This window comes from Hydra vulgaris, chromosome 12 (assembly GCF_038396675.1).
Source record: "Hydra vulgaris chromosome 12, alternate assembly HydraT2T_AEP".
Lineage (NCBI taxonomy): Eukaryota > Metazoa > Cnidaria > Hydrozoa > Anthoathecata > Hydridae > Hydra > Hydra vulgaris.
Window position 1 is genome coordinate 16,185,001 of NC_088931.1, and position 20,000 is coordinate 16,205,000.

At 29.0% G+C, this 20,000-nt stretch overlaps 3 protein-coding genes across 8 annotated transcripts in view; all 3 read left to right on the forward strand.

Moving 5' to 3' along the window:
- LOC101235932 (nuclear pore complex protein Nup85) overlaps window positions 1–2,483 on the forward strand; it is a 57,264-nt gene extending 54,781 nt beyond the window's left edge. For all 3 annotated transcript variants that reach the window (XM_065812341.1, XM_065812343.1, XM_065812342.1), the window contains one exon: window positions 1,898–2,483. In XM_065812341.1, coding sequence (XP_065668413.1) covers window positions 1,898–1,981 — 84 coding nt within the window. In that variant the 3' untranslated portion in view covers window positions 1,982–2,483. The remainder of the gene's footprint in view (window positions 1–1,897) is intronic.
- LOC136087974 (general transcription factor II-I repeat domain-containing protein 2-like) lies at window positions 2,136–5,724 on the forward strand. The gene is made up of 5 exons (XM_065811609.1): window positions 2,136–2,157; window positions 2,205–2,384; window positions 3,997–4,485; window positions 4,548–5,504; window positions 5,645–5,724. The coding sequence occupies exons 1-5, from the start codon at window positions 2,136–2,138 to the stop codon at window positions 5,722–5,724; spliced, it is 1,728 nt and encodes a 575-aa protein (XP_065667681.1).
- Window positions 5,725–12,529: 6,805 nt separating this feature from the next.
- LOC100200237 (uncharacterized) overlaps window positions 12,530–20,000 on the forward strand; it is a 30,100-nt gene continuing 22,629 nt past the window's right edge. For 2 of the 4 annotated variants that reach the window (XM_065812346.1, XM_065812347.1), the window contains exon 1: window positions 19,732–20,000. This exon is cut by the window's right edge and continues 108 nt beyond it. Coding sequence is in view for 2 of the 4 variants with exons in the window: in XM_065812345.1 (XP_065668417.1) it covers window positions 12,968–13,019; window positions 13,179–13,326 (200 nt within the window). In the remaining 2 variants the exon portion in view is untranslated. Of the gene's footprint in view, window positions 13,020–13,178; window positions 13,327–19,731 lie in introns of those variants that run through there. The other 2 variants (XM_065812345.1, XM_065812344.1) reach the window with 2 other exon arrangements.

Below are 20,000 nucleotides of genomic sequence, written 5' to 3' on the forward strand. Positions count from 1 at the left end.
CTTCTTTGATACGAGTTTTCAGCTCCAAGGTGTATTCAAATTGCTTACCATTTTCATAAACCTTTCTAGGAAATATTCCCCATAGATTTTCGATTGGGTTAAGATCTGGACTACATGCGGGCCATTCCATTACGTGAATATTTTTTTCTCTAAACCAAGCTTTTGTAAGCTTTGAATTATAAATAGCAGCATTATCTTGTTGGAAAGTGAAGTTTTCACCCATCAATTCCTCACCATGTTGAAGCAAACTTATTTCTAATAAATAAATGTAGTCCTGTGAATTCATTTTTGTTGAAATCCATGCCAGCGGAAGTTTTCCAACAAAGGAAAAAGCCCCCCAACCATAACAGTTTTACCACCAAAGTTACAACTCATTCGAGTTTCTTTCTCTTTTCGAAGATCGTGCCAATAATATTGATAGCCACCAGGACCATCTAGATTGAACTTTTTTTCATCACTAAAGAGAACTTGATGCCAATCTTCCTGCCAAGACGTGTTCTTTTGCAAATTGTAATCTAACTTCTTTATGACGAGCAGTAAGTTTTGGTTTTGGTTTACGCTTTTTCCAAACTGTGTTTGGATCTTCATGTAAGATTTGTCTCACTCGTTGATCAGATATAAGTAATTGTAAATCAGCACGAACTTGAGACTAGTCATGTGCTTAGTAGCAGTACGACGTACAATAACTCGTTTAGTACGATTATCAATTTTACGTTTGCCGCCACTTTCCTTATAAGCTCCATAATTAACGCCAATCTTGAAGTAATTATTAACCACTTTCGGAAATCTTTTAATTTTCTTTGCAATTTCCCAATTAAATAAGCCTGTATCTTTGTATGCTTTGATTACTGCTAATTCTTCATTCGTTAAACGCTTACCACGTCCCATTTCAAATTAAGATATCAAAAACCAAATGTTAAAAACTTTATGAGCACTGATTTCACAGTCTTTGTTTAACTTACAAATAAAAACAAAAAATCAAGTCACAAATGCGTATCACCAGATCCAAATATACAAGTAAACTGAAAATAATTATTGATGAGGCTAATTCTACTTGTTACCGCAAATATCAAGTATTATACATTTTATGGTTTTATCAAATGTACCGCAGTTTAGTTATGCTATATTATAATCTATAAAGTTGTTGTTTGTAAAAATAATTATGTGTGTGGATACAAAAGATACACCGCACAAACTTGCTTACAGATTTACAAAATATTGGATCAGCACATGGTGAGGCTAATTCTATTTTCTCCACTGTATATATATATATATATATATATATATATATATATATATATATATATATATATATATATATATATATATATATATATATATATATATTAATCATTTTAGCTGTTTGTTCCTTTAATAACACTCTTTAGGCTTTGAAAGTACGCGAGAAACCTTTACATATTAGAAATATTATATAATAGTTTATTTATCTGCTAAAAATAATAACTTACACAGCATAGTGATATAGAATTGTGTAATATTTAAGTTTGAGTTATTACATGATGTTTTTATCATCACCTAAAGTAACTGCCGTTTTTCAGTTTTAATGATCAGAGTAAGAAATCACAAATAGTCTTGCATTATAGTCGAAAAGTTTCTTCCATAAACTGTAGTTTTGCAGAGAGCGCTAATAAACCAGACCAGAAAAAGTTTAAAAACTTAATTTTTTTATTCTCAAATGATAGACTGCCTGCCCTAACCAAACCCTATATATATATATATATATATATATATATATATATATATATATATATATATATATATATATATATATATATATATATATATATATATCAATTCATTTATACTTTTTCTATATATTTTTTAATTCATTTAAGTTTTTTTTATATATATACTTTTTAATTCATTTAACATTTAGGTTGTTTCAGATGATGAAAAAGATCACGTTGAAATGTTGTCTTTAGCACTAAGTAATAATTTGAGTCGAGCTTTGCTGTGCTGAAAGTCACCGTCACTAAAACATGAATTAGCCTAAGTACCTTATGTAATAATCGGATTTAGTAGAATAACTTGCAATAAAATTCTATCCTTTTGAAATTATTTATATAGTTAATATGCGAGTTGCATTTATTTTTTATTAATATAGTCATTCTGTTATGAAAAACTTACAGCTATTCCGTCCGATCTGCTTACGACAAGCAGTTTAAATTAAAATTAAATTTTAGAAGTTTTTTGGATAACAACTACAGTGAATGATACAACAACTACAGTGAATGGTACAATAACTACAGTGAATGATACAACAACTATAGTGAATGGTACAACAACTACAGTGAATGATACAATAACTACAGTGAATGATACAACAACTACAGTGAATGATACAACAACTACAGTGAAGCAGCGTTTGCTGTTTTCATTTCATTTAACTTTTAGTTTGAATGAAAATAATATTTTATGAAATCTTTGTGTTTGCGTACAGAATCTTTATAAATTTTATTTGGTAATTTTTTTGTTGGTTTATTTAGATTGACTCCGAGCGCTTAAAATATCTAATTTTCTTTTAATTTTTTTTTTGTGGATAGTTAAAATTGTTTATTAATTAAAAACAAAATTGCTTCTAAAAACACTATCGCTTCTATTCGCGAATAAAAGCGAAAGTAATTACATGGAAAAGTTTCGTCAATGTATTAAATCTGTAGTCATAACTGGGGTAGGTTTTTTAGGTCAAATGACCTTTCTGTTTTTGACAGCGTTAAAACGCATTGTTATCATAGTCGGTCCCACGATTGAGTGCAAACCAGCGTAAAAACTATTAATTGTCTATTACCGTAAGTGTGTCAAAAGAGTTGGCAAACACTAGCATATATGGGATCTTCATAATAACAAATTCTATAATAGTTTAGTTTGTCATATTTCTGTTGATGATACCTGAAAAGAGATCAGCGCTATTATTATTTCAGTGTCTAAAGAAAATGAAAAATGTCTCGATTCGATCGTGCTAGCTAAAGTCAACACTAAAATATGAAAATTGGAATACAAAAAAACTTTCCATAGTGTTTCCATGAATGTTACTTAAATAGAAAATTTAAGTACAGTTAACTCCCGGTTATTCGAATCTCCTAGAGCAGGCATGTCAAAGTGGCGGCCCGCGGGCCACATGCGGCCCGCAAGACCTTTTATGGCGGCCCCCAACATTTTAATCATCTTATTACATATGGCGGCCCGCAGATATGCATTTCAAAAATGTTTTATTAAAAACAACAATAAAAAAATCATAAATAGTTTTCTGAACTCCTTTATTAAAAAAGGACATGAATACTAAATTAATTTTCTAATTTTTTATTAAAATTGAAACTCTGAAATTAAAACCATAAAAAATTATTAAAAAATTATGACGATATATTTTAATTTTAACAATCGATATGAGAAAATAAGGCGGGTGAATATAAAAAACCAATTGCTTTTACTCAGCGTTTTTGGAGTAGTTGTTCAGCTTTACGTGAATAAAGATTTAATATAAATCTTTTTTTTTTATAAATTTCAAACTTTTGCTTACGTAAAGCTGAACAATTACTCGAAAAACGCTAAGGAAAAGCGATTGCTATTTTTTATTCACCCGGCCTAATAGATTAGTTGTTATCTTGTTGTTGTTGTTGTTTACCATTGAGCTATTTTTGTTTTTTGGTTATTGTCACTAAAAATAAAATGTCTCATTCAAAACCAAGTGCAAGCAGAAAACGTAAAATTGAAGATGAAAAAAGAATTTTTCAATCAAAATGGGAAGTGCTATACTTTTTTACAAACATTAATGAAAGTATTATTTGTCTGATTTGTCAACAAAAAGTTAGTGTGCCGAAAGAATTCAATATCAAAAGGCACTATAAAACCCATCAGTAAAAATTTGAAATTTATCAAAAAGATAAAAGGGTAGACAAATTAAATGAACTAAAAGTCAAACTAAAAAAGCAACAAAATATCTTTTTCATTTTGTGAACAAATCAAATGAACTCGTAGTCAAAGCAAGTTATAGTCTGGCACATTTAATTGCATTTCATTCCAGACCTTTCACTGACGGTGAATTTATCAAAAACTGCCTAATTAAAACTGCAAAGATTCTTTGCCCTGAAAAAATAAAAGATTTTAACAACATAAGCCTTTCAAGAAATACAGTTGCTGAGCGTGTTAATGACATAGCAACAGATTTGAGAAGTCAGTTAACAAAAATCTGCAAGGATATTGAGGCCTTTTCAATTGGTGTTGATGAAAGTAAAGATGTCAAAGATGTTGCTCAGTTGTCTGTTTTTATCAGAGGTTGCAATTTCAAATATGAAATTACAGAGGAACTTCTTGAGTTGATTCCAATGCATGGTACAACAACAGGTGCAGACATTTTTTTGGAGATTGAAAAAACACTGGACAAGTATGAACTTCCGATTACTAAACTTGTGTCTATAGTTACTGATGGAGCACCCGCTATGATTGGTTTAAAGAAAGGTCTTGTTGGTAAATTAAATGAGAAAATTAGCAAAAAGAATAATACAATTTTCATTGTATCATTCACCAAGAAGTATTATGCGGAAAAACAATTGATCTGGGTTATGTGATTAAAAGAATAGCATCTGTTATCAACTTTATAAGAGCAAAAGGACTAAATCATCGTCAGTTTGCTTCATTGTTGAATGAAAATGACAGCGAATATGAGGATTTACCATATTACACTGAAGTTCGATGGTTATCATGTCACAAAGTACTCAAAGCATTCAATCATCTGAAAACTGAAATACTTTTGGAAACAAAAGGGCAAGATATTTCAGATATAAAAAATACCAAGTTTCTTCAAGATTTAGCTTTTCTAGTTGATATCACAAAACACCTGAATGATCTGAACATTATTTTGCAAGGAAAGAACAAATTGGTCACCACAATGTTTGATAATGTCAGAGTTTTTCAAACTAAACTTTTACTCTGGGAACGCCAAATTGAACAAGAAAATTTGGTACATTTTGAGACGTGCAAGTCTATAAAGCTGCAAGACCCAAATTTTATGTTCAGCAGCTACTCAAAAAATATAAACAATATAAAACAAGATTTTGAAGTAAGGTTTCAAGATTTCAAAAAATGTGAACCAAAGTTTGCTTTGTTCACCTCACCATTCAACTTTGATATTGAAAAAGTGGAAGAAGATCTGCAAATGGAATTAATTGAACTTCAGTGTGATTCTGTTCTCAAACAACAATTTACTGATGTTGGTGTACCCAAATTTTATTCATTTTTACCGCCACATCAATTTCCAAAGATGATTCAATTTGCTTGTCAAATATGTGTAATGTTTGGCAGTACTTATCTTTGTGAACAACTTTTTTCGCACATGAAACAAAATAAAACCCCTGAGAGGTCCAGGCTTACTGATGAACATTTGTCTTCCATAATGAAAGTGGTAGCTAGCCAAAACATAAAACCAGACCTTATTAAGCTTTCAGCGAATAAAAGATGTCAAATTTCTGGAAAATCTAAAATTTTATGTTTGTTATTATTATTACAAAATACTCCTTGTTTATTTTTATTGAGTTCTTATTGTGTGAAATAAATAATGCAAAATTAAACTTCTGTACTTTTTTTAATAATATTGCAGTGATTTGGTAGATTTTAAATATAATTATAGTCTTGTTTACTTCAAACCTTAGCAAAAGGACAGTTTGGGTTGAAGAGTTACACTTCATTCATAAGAAAAATAAGTATTAGCTTGAGCGGCCATTATAATATTTCCTTAGGCTAAAGAGGCCCCCATACCAAATTGAGTTTGACATGCCTGTCCTAGAGGAATAAGAATTTACTTCGAATAACTGAAAACCCTTTTTAAAGTGACTTATTTCAAGTAACAAACAAATTTTATTTTATTTTAGGTGCTCCAAGAGGTCATAACGGTCTTAATACGGAGCACTAAGGAATAACATTTAACTAAGAAGTTCACTCCTTTACCGGTGGCGGAAAACATGTTTGTGTCCTGTACCGCTTGAGACAAACGCACTAACTAAGCGCTACGTCTACTAAATTTCGTTTTAACAAAAATAGATAGTAAAATGGAAATATCATAAATATGCTAAATTTTCTCAATCGTTTTCTAAAAATCGAAATCACAAAACTTTCAAATTTTAACAGACTCATACTAACTGATAAAGTCTACTTTATGCTTAATCCAGTAAGTTTAAGAGTTTGAGGAACATTAAACTTTTTGGCTACATTTTTCTATAATTATCAATACTGACCACTTTCGCGTAGGTGCCATGTTGGAATTTTCACGGCACTGCGTTTAACATCTTTTTACGTTTTTTTGCATATATATACGTATATATCTATGCATATAAGCATATATTTTGATTACGATCTATAAAGTTAAATGTCTCAAAATGCAATGCAATGGTATCTTGAGCCAGAAAAAAACTTCAAATAGCTGACGGGGTGTTTGTCAAGGGGAGCAAAAAATCACATCGAATAAACGAAATTTCGAAGAACTGCAGGTTCGAATAACTGATGGATATTTGCATGAGTTTAATAAAGAAAATTTACGGGGAATGAAAACAGCTACAAACAAGTGGGAAATTCAAACAAGTGCCAGTTCGAACAACCGGGAGTTTACTGTATCCTAAATAGATTTTTTTTTGTTTATGTTGTACATATTTTTAAACTATTGCAAAAGTTGAACAACAAGTATATATATATATATATATATATATATATTATATATATATATATATATATATATATATATATATATATATATATATATATATATATATATATATATATATATATATATATATATATATATATATATATATATATATATATATATATATATATATATATATATATATATATATATATATATATATATATATATATATTAGACCAGTTCAAAAAAATATTTTTTAATAATTAAGTGACTAGATGTTTAAATGTTGTTAATTGATGAAAAAAAGTAAATCATTAAAGTTTCAAAGCATTATTCCAATATTTATTACCAGCTCAATTAAGTTTACTTTTCAATGGGGTCCTAAAATTAAAAAAAAAAAGTTCCTTAAAAGTAGATCAACCTGGTACTCAAAAGAAGTAAAATAATATATAAATTTCAAAAGTAATAATTGTTTTATAAAACGTAAATTAAACAAGTTTTATTTTTATTAAAAACTTGTAAGAATGTACTTTTTTTATTTCTAGTTTTAATAAAATAAATAAAAAAAACTTTTTAAAAATAGCTTTCTATTCAATCGACTAAAAAGTAGAAAATAACTTTTTTCTGTTTCTGGTACTCGTGGAAATCATGTACTTAGTAATAATCACTTTTGTAAAGCCAATACTGGAAGACATTGAAGGCAATTCATGTACGTATGTAAACAAACAAACTCATCGAAGTAAAGGAATAGAAAGTTTGGCGCCTTTAGCTTTATTTACATTTAAAACGAATTTGATTTTGAAAGCATCTGACTTAAAAGGCGCCAAACTTTCTATTCCTTTACTTCGATGAGTTTGTTTGTTTACATACGTACATGAATTGCCTTCAATGTCTTCCAGTATTGGCTTTACAAAAGTGATTATTACTAAGTACATGATTTCCATGAGTACCAGAAACAGAAAAAAGTTATTTTCTACCTTTTAGTCGATTGAATAGAAAGCTATTTTTAAAAAGTTTTTTTTATTTATTTTATTTTCTACTTTTTAGTCTTGATAAAATTGAATTATTAAACTTATTGATTATGATTAATATTCAATAAAAATTTATTTTGAATTCTGTATACAATAATTAACAAAAATATTTGGAGCATATTTTTTTTTATTAATTTAAATGTTGGTTGGGTCTTCTTCTCGGTTGATGTATTTGTTCTTTTTTGGACGCATTTTTTTTTGTCTGAAACTAACAAGTGGAATATTTGTAAAATTTTTAATTAAATTTATATTGATACTTAACACTTTTTGATGCCCTCTCGGTTTCCGATATTTTTTTCGGAGTTCCAGATCTAACCAACGGGGAGGTGGGGCATCGTAAATCTAAAAGACTTATTGAATCAAATGTAACAAATATAGCTATTGTTAGTCGGCAAAAGATTATTTGTAAAATTTCAGGGCTGTACGATCAAAAGAATTGCTTCAAAAAGCGCTGTGAAGTTTTGGCCTCCACAAAAAAAAAATGCGGACTCGTCAGTGAGTGAATAGAAAGCTATAAAAACCATAGTTTTTGTCAATTAAATCTAAAATAATAATTGTAGTATGAAATTATCTCTTTTTTTGAAGTTTTTATATAATTTCGCTATTTTTAAGACCCAACATGACATACTTTTGAAAAAACTTCGTTTTTCAAAATAATAGGGACCTGTTAAAAAGTAAAGTTAATTGAGCTGTCCCTAAAACACATTATTAAAGTTTGCAATTTTGAACTAATTTTCCTGACCACAAACCACATTAAATCAAAGGGTAGCCCAAATAAAGTTCAAAATTTTTTTTTTATATATACAGTTTTAAAATGGTCTAATATATATACATATATATATATATATATATATATATATATATATATATATATATATATATATATATATATATATATATATATATATATATATATATATATATGTATATATATATATATATATATATATATATATATATATATATATATATACATGTATATATATATACATGTATATATATTATACATGTATATATACTATACATGTATATATATATATAATATATATATATATATATATATATATATATATATATATATATATATATATATATATATATATATATATTGTTTCTGAACTGTATTATGTGATAATATTAGACCATAAAAATGCAAGAAAGTTCTAAAGGATTGAAGTGCAGAGATAAAAACTAGACGAATTAAAATGTTTTTATAGCATGAAGGGACAGATACAGTAAAAGGATATGGCTTTGCTGAAAGACGATTCAAGAGAGAATGAGTTATGGTTAATGGAACTTTTCCTTTGAACAGTGACCACGATAGTATTTGTTGAAAAGTAAAAGAAATGCAACTTTACGACAATGAGGGAGGGGTTCAAGCATGGCAGATGAAGCAAGTCCAGCTATGCTTACAATGCGTTTTTAAACCTTATAAGATTTACCATTCATTAATATTGGACAATAATTGTCGATAATGTCTACAATATTGTTATAATTGATTGCAGTAAATAAATGAGTTTTGTTGCAGTTAAAATTCACAAGCCACTGCAAGGCCCGTTACATAAGTGAGATCAGATTCAAGATTGTTTTAAGCAATCGAAAAGAGAAGAGTTACTTTCAAGACAGGAGTACAAACTTAAGTCGTCAGAAAACAGAGCTTCTTTAGATGTAGGGTTGCCAGAAATATCATTAGTGTAAAAAAGAAACAATACAGGACTAAGATTAAAAACCTTGGCGTATCCCAGAAATTACTGGAAATGGAAAAGATTTGATCACAAAAACTGTCTCAGATATACCATATGAATCAAGTCAATGGAGAAAACCAGCATGCCAGGCTATTGAAAACTCTAGAGCAATAACCCTTGTCTTGTCGCTTCTATCTAATGCACAATAGAAACTTTTAGTTACAGCAACTAGTAAGTCAGCTGTAGGCCAAGATGATCAAAGTCGTATCAATTGTCTGACAGTAACTTCTTAGACTCAAGATAGAATGTGAGAAATTTGTTGATCAAAGACTCAAAGACCTTGCTATAACAGAAAGAAGACTGATCGGACGATAATTGGAGGGGTCAGAATGTTCCAGAGTTTTTGAAAATTGGAACCACAGATGCTGTTTTTTATCAGGCAAGAAAAAAAGATTCAGTTACGCACTTATTAAACAGTTTAGAGAGAATTCAAGAGAGTTCTGGAGAACACTTTTTTAAGGCTATGTTTGTAAGGTGTATTTTGTAAGGCTGTGTTTAAGCCTGGACAACAGGATTTTTGTCCAGACCACAAGCCGTAGAAAAGTTTAATTGAGAAATGACTTTAGCAACGGAATCCAGAGTGAATTGAATGTCTAACAATGGATTAACCTGTTTAAACCAGAATTACAGGAAGAGAATGTCCATATAATTCAAGAGTCGAATTAGATAAAAAGTTTTTTGAAAATAGTTCTGCTTTATTCTTGGGAGAGATAATATGATCAGACCCATGAAAAACAGATAGAATATTAGACTAACCTTTTTTAATAACACTGTTAAAGATGTTCCAAGAAGAAGTACGTGGTGAAAAGTTTATAGAGATCATTGCATGGTCGTAACCATCTAAAGGAAAACAAAGAGAAACTGAACATAAGCTGAGGTTAAAGACAAGATACAAATCATGGTGTGAAGGTAAGTAGTAATTAGGGTTGTTTGGAAACGAGTCACAAAGTTAACTATTTATCTTAATTACATCTAAAAGGGTGCATTTATGAGAAAAAGGAGAACAATAAAGAACAAAGATAAAGGTGAGTAAAGAGGTGCTAAGCATAAACACATAAAAATAATAGCCAGAGTGTGAAAAAATCAATTGTCGGGAAATCAAACCTGATTTCTTGACAGATTGGTAAACTAAACGCCAGGTCAAGCATGTGACTATCGGAGTTGTTGCAAATCAAATGGTAGTTGCCGTCAATACTGAGATTTGTAGAAGAAACAGTGGAACTTAAATTAGTCTCACAAAGAGTAAGCAAGTCCGGTGAATTTTGCAAGAGGTAAAATTAAACTGATGGAAAGTTACTTTAAATACCACAAATATTTGTGAACAATAATTGGAACAGTTTGGTGGTTGTGATGATTTTTTATGTTTAATATTTTGGGTTACTTTGGGCATGGTTTAATTTAAGTGATTCAAATATAGAGATAGGAATTCATATGTTTTCATAGATAGAGCGATGGATCCCAAACAATGATCTAATCTACTGTTTTAGTCCCGCTAGTTGATCCAAAGTCGTAATTTAGGGCTCTTTATGTGGCCTCGACAAAGCTCACCAAAAGCACTAACAGGGACACTATCTATGCGCATTATAGCACTATTAATGCTCTGATATTTTACAATTGTTGATGGTATCAGCCTCTCTGAGAACTAACACAAAGTTTGAAGTTTTGTCTTTGCTGGAAAAAGCAAACCCTGCAAGGCAGTAAGATATGGGACAAGTAGTACTGGGTTACTTGATACTAGTAGCAGGGTAATGATCCTAAACTTGACCTAACCTTTATTATAGTTTTACTAGAATTTTTTGTTTATTTTTGTGACTTAATTAGTGTTTTATTCTTAAGTACCCCCATTTTAACTCATTTTATCTTATAAATATATCATTTAAGTACGTATAAACGCAAATAAAGACAACAGATATACATAAATATTAGATAATAAAACACAAATAATTTTAAAATATAAAACTATATTTTCTATTGAGAGAATGATATCTTTTAATTTTGTATAAAATGAGAAGTTCCACTCTTAAAGAATATCAAAATGTTTTAAAATTTTGTTTCATAAAAAAGCACCTCGAAATGGAATACAAAATTTACCCAATTTAGTTTTGAAAACCGATAGTATGATAAAATTTCGTTATTAATTGTTTTAATTTGCATTGTATTTATTGAATTAATAAAAACTATGCGCTTGTGTCACATGGTAGTCCATATCTGCTTTTTAAGATTAAACATTTTCTCTAAAAAATTTTCTCTTAATTATTTGCCGCGCTGAGAAAATCAAAGGTAAATATCTAGTAAAAAAGACCCGGACTGTTACACATGCATATGCTGTTACATATGCATATGTTAAATATGCATAAACAGACACTGTTACATATATGTTATATATGTAACAGCAGCGCTCAAAATGAGGCGGGTTGCTATCTCATGTTACTTTTTAATAAACCTCTTAATATAACTGTTATCAGGCGGGATGTTATTTTTAACTTAATGAAAACCAGCCCATTACATTTTATTTCTCCACTTCAAGCAAGTCTGATTTATATATATGTAGCAGATTAGACATGTATATACAAACCAGAAATTTATCTAACAGTATCTGATTTGTAAATTAGATACCGTTGCACGTGCCATGTTTACAACTAGAGCTCCAGTCATTTTATCTACATTTATTCATAAGCTAGAGATCAAATTAAAATTACCAGATTTTTCTTACGACTGACTTCAGGATTCAATACCCAAACTTAGATTTTAGTAAAAACAAAACATTTAACCTCGGATAAAATTGAAATTCCTGCGTTAATAACTTTCTTTTTGTTTGTTTGATTACAAGTAGCTTTATTTGTTCTGTTTGATTTGACAATTATTGAAAAGTTCTTATTAATAACGTTTGATTGTTGTAATTGTTTTGATTGTTTTAATTACTTTTTAATTTAGTTTTTAATTTAATGCACAGTTTGAAATTAATGTTTTAATAAACTAATGCGAACCCTTTTATTGGTGAACAACCATTGGTTCGTTAAGCTCAAGTCGCTGTGCGTCTTATACTTTATGGGTATTTTTTACGCATGGTTGCTACAGGAAATGGTTAAACTACACGCACCATGAGTGCGGCGGCAAGTTGCTTTGCTTCTTGCAAAAATAATTTAATTTTAAAATAAAAAAAGTTGGCAAAAAGATTTTTGGGAATGATTTTATCGAAGAGGAAGAAGAAAGGTTACCATTTTGACAACGTTCTTTAAAAATGATTTTGAGGATTAAAAGCTTTGAAAAATTAAAGTGATGTCATTTGTATTGTTAATTATTTTGGTAACTGTGTTGCATTGGGGGCTATTTTTTTATATTTAAAAACAGTGATATCAAAGGTATTATATAAAAAGACAACGTACCGTAATACGTAAATAAATATTAGCAGACACCTAAACATAACAAAAAAAAAATTGTTTCTTTAAAAAACCTGACTGAGGTCGCACTATAGTCACTCGAAAATAGAATAGACTATGAATACTTGTTTATGAACGAGTTAAAAGTGCGTTAACATGCGTTGGATTGTATTATTCTTTTCGAGTCTTTGCGTAATGCTTAACAACGGTAAGTCATTATTGTTTGGATATTAAGTCATTATTGTTTGGATATTAATTAAAAATGTACAAAAATCAAGCATTTATTAATACATATAGTATATAAAAAATCCTGCAAATGATAATTAACAAATTTTAGTTTTTGATATTAAATAGTTGTAAACTTTAGCACACAGATATGTTGTTACCACATATACTGGGGATAGGTTTGGAGCAGGAACAGATGCTCGAGTATTTGTAAAATTCTACGGAACAAAGGGCGTCTCTGAGGAAAAGGAATTAGAATCTTCAGGAAGAGACAACTTTGAAAGAGGGCAGTAAGTAATGTTTATTATCACTGATCTATTTATAGTTTCGGTTATCTCTATCAGTTTACATGTCTTATTATTATTAAGTAAATAGCCTTTGCAGTAAAGAGTTTAGTAATATAATTGAAACAAGTTGTAAAAGAACTCGAATGTTTTAAATTCAAACCACATATAAACAAGCTGCATTTATTTTGATTGTAGCATGGTCTACTTAGATACAATTTTTTTAAATTTAAGTAGGCCAAGATTGTAGCAGATACAAAATTGAGCTTGGTGTAGCTTAAATATATATATATTGGTACAGTTTATATAAAAAGTATTTGATGCAGTTCACATTTAATAACAAGTTGACACTTTTAACACCAAATTTATTATGCCATATATAAAAATAATTTTTGATTAATGGATGTCTGGTTCCAACAAGCTAATTCCATTGGATTTGAAAACTTACAAGATCTTGCAAAGTATGCAAATTATGAGTTTAGAGAAATTTTAAATTTTTTGTTCTCATCATCGAGAACAAATTCATATTAACAAAAGAGTTAGAAAAGTAGAGTTTGTCAAGATTTACTACGACGTTGCACGCAACATTTTATATCGTTGCAGAATCTAAATTGTACTAAAAAATCTTTTCAGTGATACCTCGATTTGTACAGTATAAAGTTATACAACTTTTAAAACAGGTGATCCTTCTGTTATTTCCAATTACAGACAGGTCTCAGTTCTTAATTGTTTTTCCAAGATTTTGGAGCTTGTAATGTATAATAGACTTTATTCTTTCTTAAATATAAATAATATTCTTTACAATAAACAATTTGGATTTAAATCCGGTCATTCGACCGATCATGAAATAATTAATCTTGTACATGAAATATTTAAAGCTTTTGATGAAAAAAAATTTACTTTAGGTGTTTTTATTAATCTAAGCAAAGCGTTTGATACCGTAATCATAATACTCTCCTATATAAACTTAAAAATTATGGTATCATAAATTCTAACTAAGATTGGTTTAAGAGTTATTTAAAGAATAGGAAACGATACATTTTATATGATGGCGAAAAAACAGATTTAATAACAATTAACTGCGGAGTCCCACAAGGATCAACTCAAGGACCGCTTTTATTTCTCATTTGTATACTTGAGTAAATTTTTCAATATCTTTATTTGCCGACGATACTAACGTATTTTATTCTAATAAAGATGGTAATATTTTATTTGCAACAGTGAACGAAGAGCTTGCAAAACTAAGCGAATGGTTTATATCAAATAAATTGTCCATAAATATTGAAAAAACAATATACTTTCTTCCATCGTCTTCATGATAAAGACAACATTCCTTTAAAACTTCCCAAGCTTTTTATTAATAATAACTCTTATGTCAAAAAAGAGCGTTCTTTGTTGTTTCTAGGTGTAGTTTTAGATGAAAATGTAATATGGAAGGATACATTTAATCCAAAATAAAATCTCAAAAAATATAGGCCTTTTATACAAAGAAAAATAGTCGCTTAAACAAAATTGTTTGAAATTCATTTACTTTTCTTTTATTCATTTGCTATCTAAATTACGCCAACAATGCTTGGTGCAGCATGTATATAAAACAAAAAGCTTCTAATTAAACACGCTGTAAGAATTATTGGATACGTTCTCACACATTAAAATTCTTTTTAATAAATTGAAAAAACTCAAAGTATTTCAACTTAATCTATATCATATTCTTATGTTTATGTTCAAAGTAGATGATAAAACGGCACCCATTTTATTCAACTCATTTTTTGAAAAAATAAATCATTTATACCCAACAAGATTTTCAAGTAACAATTATATTCAACCAAAAACATATTATTCTGCGACTAAGTTCTCGATTGCAATCAGAGGACCTAAATTAGGGAATACGCTATTAGATAATGAGTTACAAAAAACTTCTTGGCTTGATCAATTTAAAAAAAAAAAAAATAAATAAACTTTTGATAATTGACAACAAACTTTTTCTGAAACTTTTAAATAGGAGTAATCAAGCAAAGGAGTAATCAAGTAAAGGAGTAATCACTTGTTTTTTACTTGTTATTTAGTTTACTTTTGCTCATATTTATTTTTGATTTTAATCTGAATCTTTACCTTTCTTTGATGTTCATGTTTTATCGCATTTTTATTTATTTATTAAATTCGAAATCTTAATAAATAAAATTAAAAAAAAAACAAAAAACTATATATATAAAAAGTATTTATACTTGCATATATATATGTACTTTATGCATATATTATATTGCGATAACGGCAATAATTTTTTTTCGTTATTCATGTTCTTCTTTTGAAGGGGCTGGGCGATAAGGCTGAATTTGTCTTCTTCTTGCCCCAGCCGTGTATATCATTTTATTCGAGTCTAATTTTGTAAATATTTTCTTTATGGCGAAATACATAATAATAATAAATAAATAATAATAATAATAATAAATAAATAAATAATAATAATAATAAATAAATAAATAATAATAATATTAAGCAGTACTGTGGTATATAAAAAGTAAAGATTGATTTTGTTGTATAAAACGCTTCAGAAGTTCATACGTTTTTTTTATAATTCATTAATTAAAATTTAATTATTATTCATTTTGTTACCAGATATGGCAAACTTATATTTCTGTTGCAAAAATGTGACACTTTAACCAAACTAGATTCAATGCTCTTTTTTTGAGATTTTCGGTTGAAGTTATTTTTACAGTTTTTTTTTAGTTAGTATTTCATGCAGGGCCGACGACACGATTTTCAAAGTGGGAAGGGGGCGTAATCGTCAATTTCTTAAAAAGGTCCTTTACATCTTGAAATTTCTTATAATAATAAAAAAAATCTTCTATAAAAAAAGTGGGAGCAAAATAGCTTTAAAACTAGACAAAAGTAATTTTTTTTTTGTTTTGGATTCTTAAGTTAAAAAATTATTTCATGGGCCCTTTTTAGACTTATAAGAAGTATTCCATAGATTTTTAAACATTTATTTACAATTGTCAGAGACGTTTTTAATGCATTTTCGAGCCCTTTCTAAATTTTTTTTAAACGCCTAAAAATGAGGGGGTTTGAAAGTTGACCGTATCTTTTGAGCGTGAAAATGTTTTTGATGTAATTTAAAATCTAAATATTAGCGAAATAATAGTTGCAATTTTTACCCTTGAATAATATACTAAAACGACAAAACTTGCCATACTTTTAAATAAAAAATTCATAATCATGAAAATGCCGCAAACAGCGTCATTTTCATGAGTAATTTTTGAATATATAAATAAAATCTTTAAACTACAACCTCATCGTATTCAACAACGATCATTTTTTACTATGATGGACACTTTTTTAGACACAACAAACCTTTTCAATGTCTTGCTTAGACTTTTATGCACTGCTTCGGATGTTTTATTGATATGTTAAACGACTGTAAAAGAGTCTCAATAATGTTTTCTGAAAAATCAAAACTTCTAAAATTTACTTGGCAATACCATTGACAACTTCCTTCCGCCACCCCTGACCATGGTTATAATGGTGGTGGACTTATTGGACCCAATTGTGCCAAATTTTACAAATTTTGAGATTTGAAAAATTTGGCACAATTGGGTCCATCAAGTCCACCACCATTATAGCCATGGTCAGGGGTGGCGGAAGGAAGCTGTCAATGATATTGCCAAGTAAATTTTTAGAAGTTTTGATATTTCAGAAAACATTATTGAGACTCTTTTACAGTCGTTTAACATATCAATTATAGTTGTGATTGATGTTACCAGTTTAATGCTCATTTTATATGTAATGTTATAAGTTTCCTTATTGGATTTAAATAGAAAGAGTTTAGCTTTTGATTTTTCACAAACTATATCGTTTTTATAGAAAACCTTTATATTATCTAAAACTTTTATGTCCGTATCACCATTTGTAGTGGACAATAATAATCTTTCTAAAGCAATTATTGACTCCATTGAATTTTCTGGGAACCGCTGATTTAATTGACTTTCTATAACATCAAGTACTTTGTAATACTGAGCTCGGTAATACTCCATCGTGTGACTCATTTGTGAATGTTCAAAGTATTATCATCAAAACGAGGAATTAAACGTCGGCGAGGCAAAGAAGCATGAGGTGAATTGCAACCAAATTTCTTAACTCCTTCATTAACACAAGATTCAAAAAATGATTTAAAACGTGTTTCTGATCTCATAGATGCTATATGAATTTTTAATAACATTATTGATGAAGCAATTGTTTGAGCTTCTACTACAGCAGATTGCATATGTTAAGAGAGTTGCTCTACAGTTGCAAACACATCATAAGTCAGACAAAGCCCAAAATATAATTGAATTGATAATTTATCAAGTAAACTTTTTGCTTTAGCTCTGTTAGGATTATTTGATTTAGAAATTTTTTGAAGATCTAAAATAATTACTTGAAAATTTGTCAGAATTGAACCATATGATTTGGTCCTCGCGGTAAAACGAGTTGGACAAAGAGCACGTAAATTGATTTGCTTGACATCCTTGTCAAGTATATCGCATTGTAATTTTTTAAACTATACCAGTCTCTTTGGAGCTAAATAAATGAAATTATACAACAGCTGGCACAATTCCTGTCCCGCGTTCATACAACTGACTTGTTTACAAGCATCAAGATGAACAAGGTTGAGCCGACGTACGTAACAATGTAAAAAAATCGCTTCATTGACATCATCTTGAAATAGTTTAGCAACACCACCTAGATGCCCTGACATTGAAGCAGCACCATAACTTTGTCCCTGCACCATTGTCTAGTCCACATCTTAATAAGACATCACATATTGCATAAAAAAGTGACTTACTGTCGGTAGCATCAACTATATACAGACCAAGAAAATCTTTGTATATTGTAAAATTTTCAGAAACTGATCGAACACATATAGACATTTGCTCAATACCGAAAATGTCTCGAGTTTCATCGCATATTACAGAAAAAATTCTCGATTTAATAGCACTAAGTACATTTCTGAGCATAAAATTTGCCATTAGTTCTATCATCTCGTTAACAATATCATGAGACATGTACTTAGTGTTTGACAGCCAGCTCGATAGAGGTGGATAATCTTCACTCCTCATTAAAAGTAACTGATTAAGATTGCCTTCAATTTCATCATTCCGTCGAATAGCTGAGCCTTGTTGAGTAACATATTTTAATGTAGAAATTACACGAATTAAGCACTCGTAATGCTCATCGCATTGCTTATCATGCATTTCACTTATCATTTTATGTATGGTTTTTAAACCTGCTACACGTAGTGTAATTAATTTTTCCTGTGCCTCCTTATGAAATGATGAGAGGCCGTGTTTTCTTAGTCTTTCTGCAACCTTTTTCCAAATGTCATAACCAATTGTTAAAAAAAATTTTTCACCGCATTTTGAAAAAGATACCAGACTTTTCTTGACAGCACCAATGCAAATATAGCAAAATACTTTCTTTTTGGAATGACATAGATGAATCCAAGGGTAATCTATAATCCATTTTTCATTGAAAAATCTAAGTTGTTTACCATACATTTTTTTAGTTGCTTCAATTTCGGCAGAATTTATTTCTGTTTTTTCGGCATTCCACTCACAGCAGGAACAAGCAGGAAAATATTTTTTAATGTCGTTTCCTTCTTGAATAATTTCTTCCGTTGGTAAAGTCGGACTTGAAAAATGCTTGTCGTGTACAAAGTATAAAATCAGTGTTCTTTGTTTTTTATGAGACGGTTCCGTTATGACTCTTCGTAGTTGTAAGGAAATACTAGTCGTAAGATTAGGAATTGTGAATGGTTGAGTTGTATTTTATGTACCTAAACTAATTAAGTGAAAAACGCAACTCGCACATTGCGTATAAAAAAGTAAATAAAAAGTTCTTATGTTTTAAAAGTATTTTCGAACAAAAGAGTTTACATAAATTAAGAAATAATAAAACTTTGTACGTTACATTAAAAAACATGAAACCTAAAATTTAAGGAGAGTTTATCAAAATAATATTATTTATACTTTTACACCTCATTTTTATCGCGCTTTTTTAATTATAATACCACAAACCACGAGCATTCTCCATTGAGAGAAGAATTACAACAAAAAAAAATAAAGTGCTATAAGGCTTTATTTACAAGCTATTTACATACATGAGTTACAAGCTATTTATTACATGATACAAGCTATTTATACAAGCTATTTATTACATGAGTTTGTTGGGAGAAATTCAGTCACAAAAAAAAAAAGTGTAATTTTTACTTATCAGGTTTGAATATATTAAAAAGAAAAGATAAAAGTTTTAAATATTCTTTAAAAACGGATTTTTATTATTAGACATGACAATACATTTTTCTTTTACTTATCATGACGTTGCATAATTATGCAATAATATTTTGTAAAGCGCTATTTAATTTTAAATATTCTTAGTCGCGTTTTCGCTTTTTTTGTTTACGTACATAAAACTCAACTCAACTTGTGAATTATGTAAAATGTGCTTACGTATATATTTATATAATATTCACAACCGTTAATCGCTCCCTTGTGAATTGTAAAACATTGTTCAAAGCAAACACATAAAGTTGTTATTTCAAATACAGAACGCTAATTGCTCCCTAGAAGCTTGTAAAATGTGATTCGAAGCGTTAAATTAGTATTTCAAATACAAAATACTAATTGACCTCTAGCGACTTGAAG

Bases quoted from the DNA above. Each gene is read 5' to 3' on its own strand.
- LOC136087974 (XM_065811609.1), top strand. From the start codon at position 2,136: ATGAAAAACTTACAGCTATTCC. The intron at 4,486-4,547 runs GTAAATTAAATG...TCATTCACCAAG, and splicing joins TTTAAAGAAAGGTCTTGTTG to AAGTATTATGCGGAAAAACA. The intron at 5,505-5,644 runs GTTTGTTATTAT...ATATAATTATAG, and splicing joins TGGAAAATCTAAAATTTTAT to TCTTGTTTACTTCAAACCTT.